Raw genomic sequence first — 9,806 nt, forward strand, 5'->3', positions numbered from 1 at the left:
TTTTTTTAAATTTTAAAGCATTTTTATTATCAATTTAGTAAAATAAAAATATTAAATAATTTTCATAAGGGGGGAGGGGTTAAACCCCTAAACCCCCCATGCCTCCGCTACTGAATTACATCTATACCCACCCCCCTTACCTATGCCTTTTAGGTTTATCAAATAAATATTTTATTTGCTTGCGTTATTGGGTTTTGTAATATTAAATTTTTTGTTTATTTTTCAACCTTGAAAAATTTAATATCAAAATAATAATCTCATATTCATTATTATTTTTAATTTTTTTAGGGGAAACCTTTTTAAAGAGATTTATTTAAATTTTGTCCCAAATTTATATTTAAAAAATAAAAACCGTTATTAATGGAAAAGTGGGAAAATAAAGTTGTTTTAGTGACGGGAGCTTCGCAAGGATTGGGGAAATGTATCGCTCAGACTTTGGCTAATAACGGAATGATTGTTGTGGCCTGTGCTAGAAGCATGGATAAATTACAGGTATAATTAATAATATATATGATGATTTCGTTCTATTCATGTTTTATCGTGAATTTGTTATATATGTGTGCCTGGAAGAAGTTTTGCTCATAAGCACGAAGATTTTGGAAATCCATTGGCAAGATTTCGAGGCTAAGATTATATTGTTTTTGCCTAAATAGGCTCAAACTACCTACTCATGCATGTTATATAATCTCATTGTTAAAGTTTTATTATGGTATAAATTCTTGTTTTTAATTTTTTTTTTTAAACGAATTCTTTTTTAAAAAGATTTTGTCGGGTTGTGTCCTAAATTTGTTATAAAACATAAGTTTAACGGAGGTTTTTGTGTGAAATTTTTTTTCAAACTTTAAAAAAAAATTGAAAATATGATTTGAACATGCTTTTATTTTTGTGTTAAAGAGAAAACTTAAATACACTTTATTTTCATTCAAAATTAGTTAAATTTTTTTTATCGAATTAAATTGTGAAATTTTTTAAATAAAAGCTTATCGATTTCCAATATATATATTTTTTAAATTAAAAATGAGAAAATTTAGAATATTATGTTACTTTATTTAATAAATAAATCTAAGTTATATTAATCTATTTTAGTCGCACGAATGTATTTTTTTTTTATAAAAAAAACTATGTTAATAATCTCAGGAGTTGGTTAAGAATTGTAAACACAAACCTGGCGAGGGTGGTTATATAGACGTGGTAAGATGCGATATGTCCAAGGTGGATGACATTCTCAAACTGTTTAAGTACATAGAGCAAAAGTACAAAACACTGCACGCATGTGTCAATAATGCTGGATTAGGTGCCCCCGACTATTTCCTGCCTACCCAAAGCAACGGGAAATATGATGGAGAGAGTGAAGAGAAGGAAAAGGGCAAGATATACGAAGGCTGGAAACATCTCTTAGAGGTTAACGTTTTGGGTCTAGCCATTTGCTCTAAGGAGGCAATAAATTTGATGGCCAAATCAGGCGTAAAGGATGGACTGATAGTTAACGTGAGTAGCATAGTAGGACAGCAGGTCTATTTGATAAAATTCGATGATAAGTCAAGCTTTTACAGTCATATGTATATAGCCTCTAAACACGCCGTTACAGCTCTCACTCAATGCTTGAGACTAGAGGTACAGCAACATCCCTACGCCAACGCTACACGAATAGTGACCCTCTACCCCGGCGTTGTAAAAACCGAATTTATAGATAATACCCATAATGAAGGTTTGTTTGACTTTTATTGTAAAAATAAGCTTTTTTGAAATTTCGGTATTTTTTGTTATCATTGAATTATTTTAATCAAGATTGGACTGACCTTTTCTTTTAAATTTAAAAAAAAATTTCAAATTTTTATAATTCTTTGTTAGAAAAAATTATTTGTTATAAAAAATTCTTTATTTTTATCTCAATCAACTCGAGAAAAATTTGTATTGCAAAAGGCTAACCTTTTTAGGCTCATTCGCCTGGTTGGCCATAAAGAGATGATAGGGTTCTCTCAGACAATAAATATCGATCTATTATGACTAGATGAGATAAAAAGATTTTTTGAATATCTTGAACAAATAGGAACTTCGGGAGCTTTTAGTTACTATAACAGTATCCTTATAAAATAAAATTTTACCGTATTTTTTTATATTATTCATCGTAATTTTAGGCAAAAGTTTCTACGAAAAATATAGTTTCTTAACTCCGGAGGATGTATGCGACGCGATGTTGGCCGCGTTTAGATGCAATAATACTGTGCAAATAGATGGGATAACGATAAACCCGGTCCGCACTCCTGGAAAATCATTTTAAAATATATAGCGTTGTGCAGATTTGTTGGAAAACGTTTCCATATATTTTTTAATTTAATTCGCAAATAAAATTATTAAACTTACAAAAATTGTTTTTTTATATTTGTATAAATCTTATTTTAAAAAAACTATATATATATCGTTTTTTTCATAAAAATATTTCTATAAATAGGTAACAACGTTTATTCAAAATTTATATTAAAGATAAAAAGATTCAATTATCAAAAAAATAGGCCCTAAGGTTTAATTTAATTAGTAGTAAATATTTTAATTTAATTGGTAGTAAATATTATATTGTGGATTTTGATAAATAAAAGTTTTTTTTTCTCGACTTGTTAAAAACAATAATTGTGTAGATATTTATATTAATAAGCTTTATTGAGTTTAAAATTTGTTTCAAAAATTTTTTAAATTATAAAACTTTGAAGAAATCTAATGATATATTTTTGAAATTATCACAAATATGGATTGGCCATATTTTTATTTTTCTATTTAAAAAAAAGGCTTATTTCTTGTAGATATTTTTAATTTGATATTATATTAATTTACATTTCTGTTAATAAATTAAAATAAGGTATTCATTGAATATAAGGAAATAATGATAATAGAATTATTATAACTATCCATTAACATTATTATAGAAATCTTAGCAAAAAAAATATTAAATTTATTCCAAAATATAGTAGAAATACAAACCATACCTAATATGACAGATATATTGTTATTGTTGAATTATTATAAACAAATTCAAAACCTGACACATTATTTATTCTTTCTGGTGAATAATATTTTAATAAACAAAAGTAACCAATTTAAGAATTAAGCTTAAAGGCCCTGTTCTAGGTCGGCTTAATACTTAATAGGAGGCTATTTACCCGTCTCTTAAGTATCGGCTAAATAGCCAAAAAGCAAAGAAAAATTTTTAAAATAAAACAATAAAAGCAATGCCACCAAATATTTAAAATAATCCAAAATATGGTGTCCTCTATTAAATACTTTTTAGACTGTAAGCAATTAAGTATTTAAATTAAGCCAATCTAGAACACGGCTAGATAACTTATACCTCTAAATGTTCAGTTGGTTTATTCTGATTGTATAGAACTATTTGAAAATAATTTGGTCCTGTTAAGTACTTTATATGCTTTTTATATTTTAATAAGTAAATAATATTCGCTTTAGAGTAACATTGGTCCCTTTTCTGGAAATAAAGTACTTTTTCGCACAAATTATTTATTAAAATATCATATAATATAAAAATTCATCTGTATAATAAAAATCGTTTGTTATTTGGAAGTTTTGCGGAAAATGTGCTATGGAAAACGCTTTGAATAAACGATGGGAAAAAAATTCCCAAATTTTGAAATCAGATCTAAATCATTTTTTATGAAAAGCTTTTTTGATTTATTTGAAAATAAATGTTTAAAAATTTAACAAATCGATCAAGTTCATTTCTGAACTTGACTCGATACTCATTTTTTACAGGCCGTATATGGTTTATGGCTACATGGCCAATTTTCCTACACTTCAAACAAATTCGTGAAGCATTTCCATTTTGATAAAATTATTTTTAGAAAAATTTTGAATAATTTTTATACAATTTTAAATTAAAATCTAGATAGGAGAGACAGGGGATCTTGTGAGCCTTGAGGTTTTCTTTTAGAGTACTCAACTCTAATGGTTAATTTAATCGAATATGTAAAACTACATTGTGCATATCCGGCTATAATTTTTTTTAATATCGGATCACATATGAAATTTTTTTAACACAATATAGACCCTCAAAAGTAACATTTTTAAATGCAATTTATCAAAAATGAAAAATAATAAAAAGTTTTAATTATCCAATAACTATCTTATATAAAAAATTAAACCCTATTCTATAAAATTAATTTTTACTTGAACGAAAAATATGTTTAAACTGCCATAAAATTAAATTTTAATGATATTGAGAATGTGGGGCAACTTTTTATTGGTTCATCTTCATATGAGCTTTTTGAGCGTTATTTTTAAAATTTATTTTTGCCTATTGAAATTTGAATTACAAAGAAGAATAACTAATAAATGATGAGATCATTAATAAATTTATTAAAAATCCGTCCTTACTACCAATTACGGAGAAAACACATTTAGGTTATTTGACAGTAAAAAGTAAATCAAGATGAATGATTAAACAACAAGATTTAAAATTGTCTACAACAAGATAAATATTCAAGAAAGTGATAGAAACTATATTAAACAATTATCTAATAAATGCTATAAAATGTCTATGGGTCTTTATACCAAGTAAATGCTCTTTTTTTGCAAGGATCCTATTGCAATTTTAATCTTTTCTTCTATTTGTTCTGTCAATAAATTTCACTAGTTTTTTTATATTTATTTTCCATTTATATTTTATAATAATTAATATTAGCAGCTCAAGAGTGCACCCTTCCCCGTGTGTAGCTCATACTTTCCCAACTATTTTTTTAGTAAAAAAATTAATATTGTTAAAAAAATATATATATACCATTTTTTAAATAATTATTTTTATGTATAGCTAGCAATAAATGGAATAAAAATGAAATATTATTTATTAAATATTATAAAGTAATTTTAATTTTATTGACCTTTGCTTTTTAGGGCTCGTATGCTCCCCGGTCTCCCCTATATATATTTTTTTAAAACTAATTATCTTATAATTAAAAAAATTCATCTTTTATCGTAGTTTAAATGAGATAAAAAAGAACAAAGAGTTTATTATTAATTGTAAGCTATCTTTTTAATATTTTAAAATGGTAGGCCGGTGTTAGTTGAACTTTGGCGATCTATCTGGCTTATTTTCTAAAGAAGTTCCCATCTCTGAAATAAGACTACAGTTCGTCCATTAGAGGGATATCTAAATTTAAAGAAAGAAAGAAAGAAAGAAAGAAAGAAAGAAAGAAAGAAAGAAAGAAAGAAAGAAAGAAAGAAAGAAAGAAAGAAAGAAAGAAAGAAAGAAAGAAAGAAAGAAAGAAAGAAAGAAAGAAAGAAAGAAAGAAAGAAAGAAAGAAAGAAAGAAAGAAAGAAAATCTTAATAATGGTTGCCTCAGGTTATGTGATTGAATGATTTTTATTTTATTAAAATACAGAAATAATTTAAAATTCCTTTTGTTCTTTTTTTTTTACCTCTGATCATTTGTGAAAAAAAAATATACAAAGAAAATAATGGAAAAAAAAGGATATTATAATTTATAATTTACCACTTCTCATAAAAAAAATCTAATTTATATTGTAGCCTAGAGATGAAAAGTCCAGACTATATAAACAAATTATATCTAAAAACTGTTTTAAATTTTAAAAAATTGGTAAAATTCTCAAACATGTTAATCAGATTAAGCAGATTTGAATATGATATAAACCAAATTTAAATTTTGTTTATAATATATTTATATATTCCTATAAGATATAAAGAAAGATTATAAAAATTATTTACAAAGTGACTTGTACTTTTGCAACTTAACTGCAACTAGTTACTCATGATAATAATTATAAGAATGTAATTTGTAAGTAAATTAGTTACAAACAACATTATGCACTAATAAATATGATGTGTATTTTTTACATTTATTTATTGTTATAATAGTACATTAAGTTGTTAAACGGCTCGATTTGAGCCAACTCAATATTTTAGCCAGAAAAATATTGTCTCACCTTCGAGATTTGGCTATAATAGATGTCCAAACCTTTATGCCAAATATAAGCAAAATCTTAAGGCTTGCCATGATAGTTTTCTAAATAAAACATTGAGTTTAGCCGTTTTTAAAAATCGGCTCAAAATAAACCGTGTAACAACACTAATTATTAATATTTCTTTTTGATTTTATACTTACAATTTGATAAAATAAATTATTTTTTTATTTGTTAAAACTTCTTATGTTAGTTAATTAATAAAAAAGAAAAGTTTGTTAAAATTTTTAAAAATAAAATATTTAAAATTTAACACCTCGTTCTTAATTATTACATTTATACCCCACCCTCCCCTCTTCCCTACGCCTATTGGGTTTAACAAAAAAATATAGCGTTGTTGTATTTTATTGTATTATAGTTTATTTTTCAACCTTGAAGAATTGTAATAAAAAAATAATGTCATACTAAATTTCAATTTTTTTTAAGGAAACCTTTTTTTAAAAAATTATTAAAATTTCAAAAAAAATCTGTTAATAATGGAAAAGTGGCAAAATAAAGTTGTCTTAGTGACAGGAGCTTCTAAAGGATTGGGGAAATGTATCGCTCAAATTTTGGCTAATTACGGAATGATAGTTGTTGCCTGCGCAAGAAGCATGGATAAATTACAAGTATAATAATATATATGATGAATTCGTTCGTAATAAAATTTAGAAAATTCATGTTTTATCATGAATTTAATAGTGCTTTGGAATTTTGCTCATAATCCATCGACAAAATTTCGAGGCTTAAATTATATTATTTTGGCGTAAAAATTTTGACATCGCTCTTAAACAATATTTAAAAGGCTCAACCTACTTACTCATGTTTGTTATATATTCTCATACTTCAAGTTTTATTATGGTATATTTTCCTGATGATTCTGTTTTTTTGATCTTTTTTTTGAAAGACTACGCGTCACAATGATACTATACCTTTGGATGGAATGAATGCGACTAGGATATTAATCTTAAAAGAAACTATAATTTTAACGACCCCTTCTCACATCTATATATTTCTGATATTTAAATCATACCAATTCTAGAAGTTTCGAGATAATTTTGGCAAAGATAGTTGATGAAATAGATTAATTAATCTTACACAACTTATCCAAGATCTAGCCAAAGACGCTAAAATAAAATTGCCTGAAAACATGAATATAATCATCTAATGACCCATTCAATAATTTCACAACGAATTACCATAAGTCCTCACTCTTTTCTTTTTATAAGAAGATTTTGTAAGGTTGTGTCCATTTAATGTCAAACTTTCAAAAGATTTTTAAAAAGTTTAAAGGAATCTTTGAGTAAAATATTTTGTCAAACTTTTAAAAAAAAATTGATAATATGGTATGGACATGCTTTTTGTTTTTATATTAGAAAGAAAAATTAAATATATACTTTATTTTCATAAATTCGAAATTTCAATTTTTTAAAAAATTTTTAAAAGGTATATCGATTTCTAATTTATATATTTTTATTTAATAAATAAATCTAAGTTATATTATGCAAGTCCCACGAATGTATTTTTTTTTAAAAAAATAATATATATATTATTAATCTCAGGAGTTGGTTAAGAATTGTAAAGGCAAACCTGGCGAGGCTGGTTCTATAGACGCGGTAAGGTGTGATATGTCCAAGGTGGAAGACATTCTCAGACTGTTTAAGCACATAGAACAAAAGTACAGAACACTGCACGCATGTGTCAATAATGCCGGATTAGGTACCCCCGACTATTTCCTGCCTATTCAAAGCAACGGGAAATACGATCGAGAACTGGAAGATAAGGACAAGGGCAAGATTTACGAAGACTGGAAATATCTCTTAGAGGTTAACGTTTTGGGTCTAGCCATTTGTTCTAAAGAGTCAATAAATTTGATGGCTAAATCAGGTGTAAAAGATGGACTGATAGTTAACGTTAGTAGCATTGTAGGACAGCAGGTCATTTTGATGAAATTCGACGACAAGTCAAGCTTTTACAGTCATATGTATATTGCGTCTAAACACGCTGTCACAGCTATCACTCAATGCTTGAGACTAGAAGTACAGCAACATCCCTACGCCAACGCTACAAGAATAGTGACTCTCTACCCCGGTGTTATTAAAACCGATTTCATTGATAATGACGATAGAGGTTTATTCTTTTTTTAAAAAAAAATAAAATAAGTTTGTTATCATTCAATTTTTTTAATTAAGATTGAACTTACCCCTCCTTTTAAATCCAAAAAAATTACAAATTTTTATAATTGCTTCTTAGAAAATTATTTACTATGAAAACTAGAGATCTGCAAATCAATGCCCAGCCCGAGCCCAGGTCTATTTTTAAAAAAATTAATTTCGGTTCGGGCTAGGTTAAGTTTAATATTTTTTTAAAAAATTTCGGTCAGGGCCGGGTGAGGCTTATAATTTTAAATATGAGATCATTACATTCAAATAAGTTGATATATGGAATTCTTGCAAGAAAATGGCGCTAATATTTTATATTTGTAGAATATTTTTTTTTACAGTCAAAAAATTAAAATTTTTCTATATTTAAATAAATTGAGTCGGGTGGACGAATAATTATTATATCGGATCGGGCTTTTCGAGACAAATAAAATTTGTTCCCGATGCGGATCATTAATGAAAACACTGAAGAAATCATTACAAAATTTATCTATCAATAAAAATTAGAAATTGATTATTTTAAATCTCATTCAACCCGAGAAAGATTTGTTGCTAATCTTTTTAGGCTCATACCCCTTAGTTGACTCTTACTGAGATAATAGCGCCTGATCAACCATTAAATAATTAATCTTAACTAGTGTGGTTAGATAAGATAGGCAGATTTTTAATCTTGAATGGGAACTTAGAAACTCTTACTTACTATAAAAATATACGTGTGAAATTTTTTTTTAAAGTTATTCATTCATATTAATATCGCAATTTTAGGCAAAAGTTTCTACGAGAAATATAGTTTTTTAACTCCGGAGGATGTATGCGACGCTATGTTGGCCGCGTTCAGGTGCAGTAATTCGGTACAAATAGACGGTATAACGATAAACCCCGCCTGCACCCCTGGAAAATTATCTTAAAATATGTAGTGTTGTGCAGATTTGATTGAAAATATTTCCATATTTTAATTTAATTTGCAAATAAAATTACTTAAAAAGTACAGTTACTCTTTTATATTTATATAAAATCCAGTTTACAAAAATTATATATCGTTTCCAGAATAAATCTTTTATAAATAAATGACAATATTTTATGGCAAATTTCTATATAAGATAAAAAGATTCAATTATCAAAAAAAATAGGCCCTAAAGTTTAATTTAATTTGTAAAGAGATATTCATGATGTTGTCCAAATAAAAGGTTTTTTTTTCTCAACTTGTTAAAAAAAAATAATTCAGCATTTTAATTTTATTAAATATAACCAGTCCGGGCCTAAAGTTTTTTTTAACCTGGGCCGGGCTGTATATTTTAAAACTAAATGTTATAAATCGCCATTATTATCTATAAAAATTTAAACTATATATAATATATTCTTAAAAAACCCGGTCTGGCCATGCAAATGGTTTATTATTTTTTTATTGAGTCTAAAATTTGTTTCCAAAGTTTAGAAAACCAAAATAGGTATTCAATGAATTTAAGGAAACAATAATAATAGAATAATTAGATAACTATCCATGGTCATTGTAATAAAGCATGACTGGAGTATATCAAAATTTTAAAGGTTTGTTGTCATAAACATAAAAAGATAAATCTTAATTTACCAATCCTTTAATTTAAGTTGTCTGTTATACTCATATACATTTATAATAATATAATCAAAATTATATAATAATAAAAAAAATTGAAGTGGAAA

At 26.3% G+C, this 9,806-nt stretch overlaps 2 protein-coding genes across 2 annotated transcripts; both read left to right on the top strand.

Annotated features, from left to right (window-relative positions):
* Positions 1-360: 360 nt before the first annotated feature.
* LOC135930853 (dehydrogenase/reductase SDR family member 11-like) lies at positions 361-2,281 on the top strand. Its single transcript, XM_065467646.1, has 3 exons — positions 361-492; positions 1,138-1,708; positions 2,139-2,281. Exons 1-3 carry the CDS (start codon positions 361-363, stop codon positions 2,279-2,281), a joined length of 846 nt encoding a protein of 281 aa, XP_065323718.1.
* A 4,063-nt stretch (positions 2,282-6,344) lies between these two features.
* LOC135922044 (dehydrogenase/reductase SDR family member 11-like) lies at positions 6,345-9,200 on the top strand. The gene is made up of 3 exons (XM_065456456.1): positions 6,345-6,593; positions 7,527-8,094; positions 8,892-9,200. Exons 1-3 carry the CDS (start codon positions 6,462-6,464, stop codon positions 9,032-9,034), a joined length of 843 nt encoding a protein of 280 aa, XP_065312528.1. The 5' UTR covers positions 6,345-6,461; the 3' UTR covers positions 9,035-9,200.
* The last annotated feature ends 606 nt before the right edge of the window (positions 9,201-9,806 follow it).

Source organism: Gordionus sp. m RMFG-2023, chromosome 1 (assembly GCF_954871325.1).
Source record: "Gordionus sp. m RMFG-2023 chromosome 1, tfGorSpeb1-WG-v2, whole genome shotgun sequence".
In the NCBI taxonomy this organism is placed as follows: Eukaryota; Metazoa; Nematomorpha; class Gordioida; order Chordodea; family Parachordodidae; genus Gordionus; species Gordionus sp. m RMFG-2023.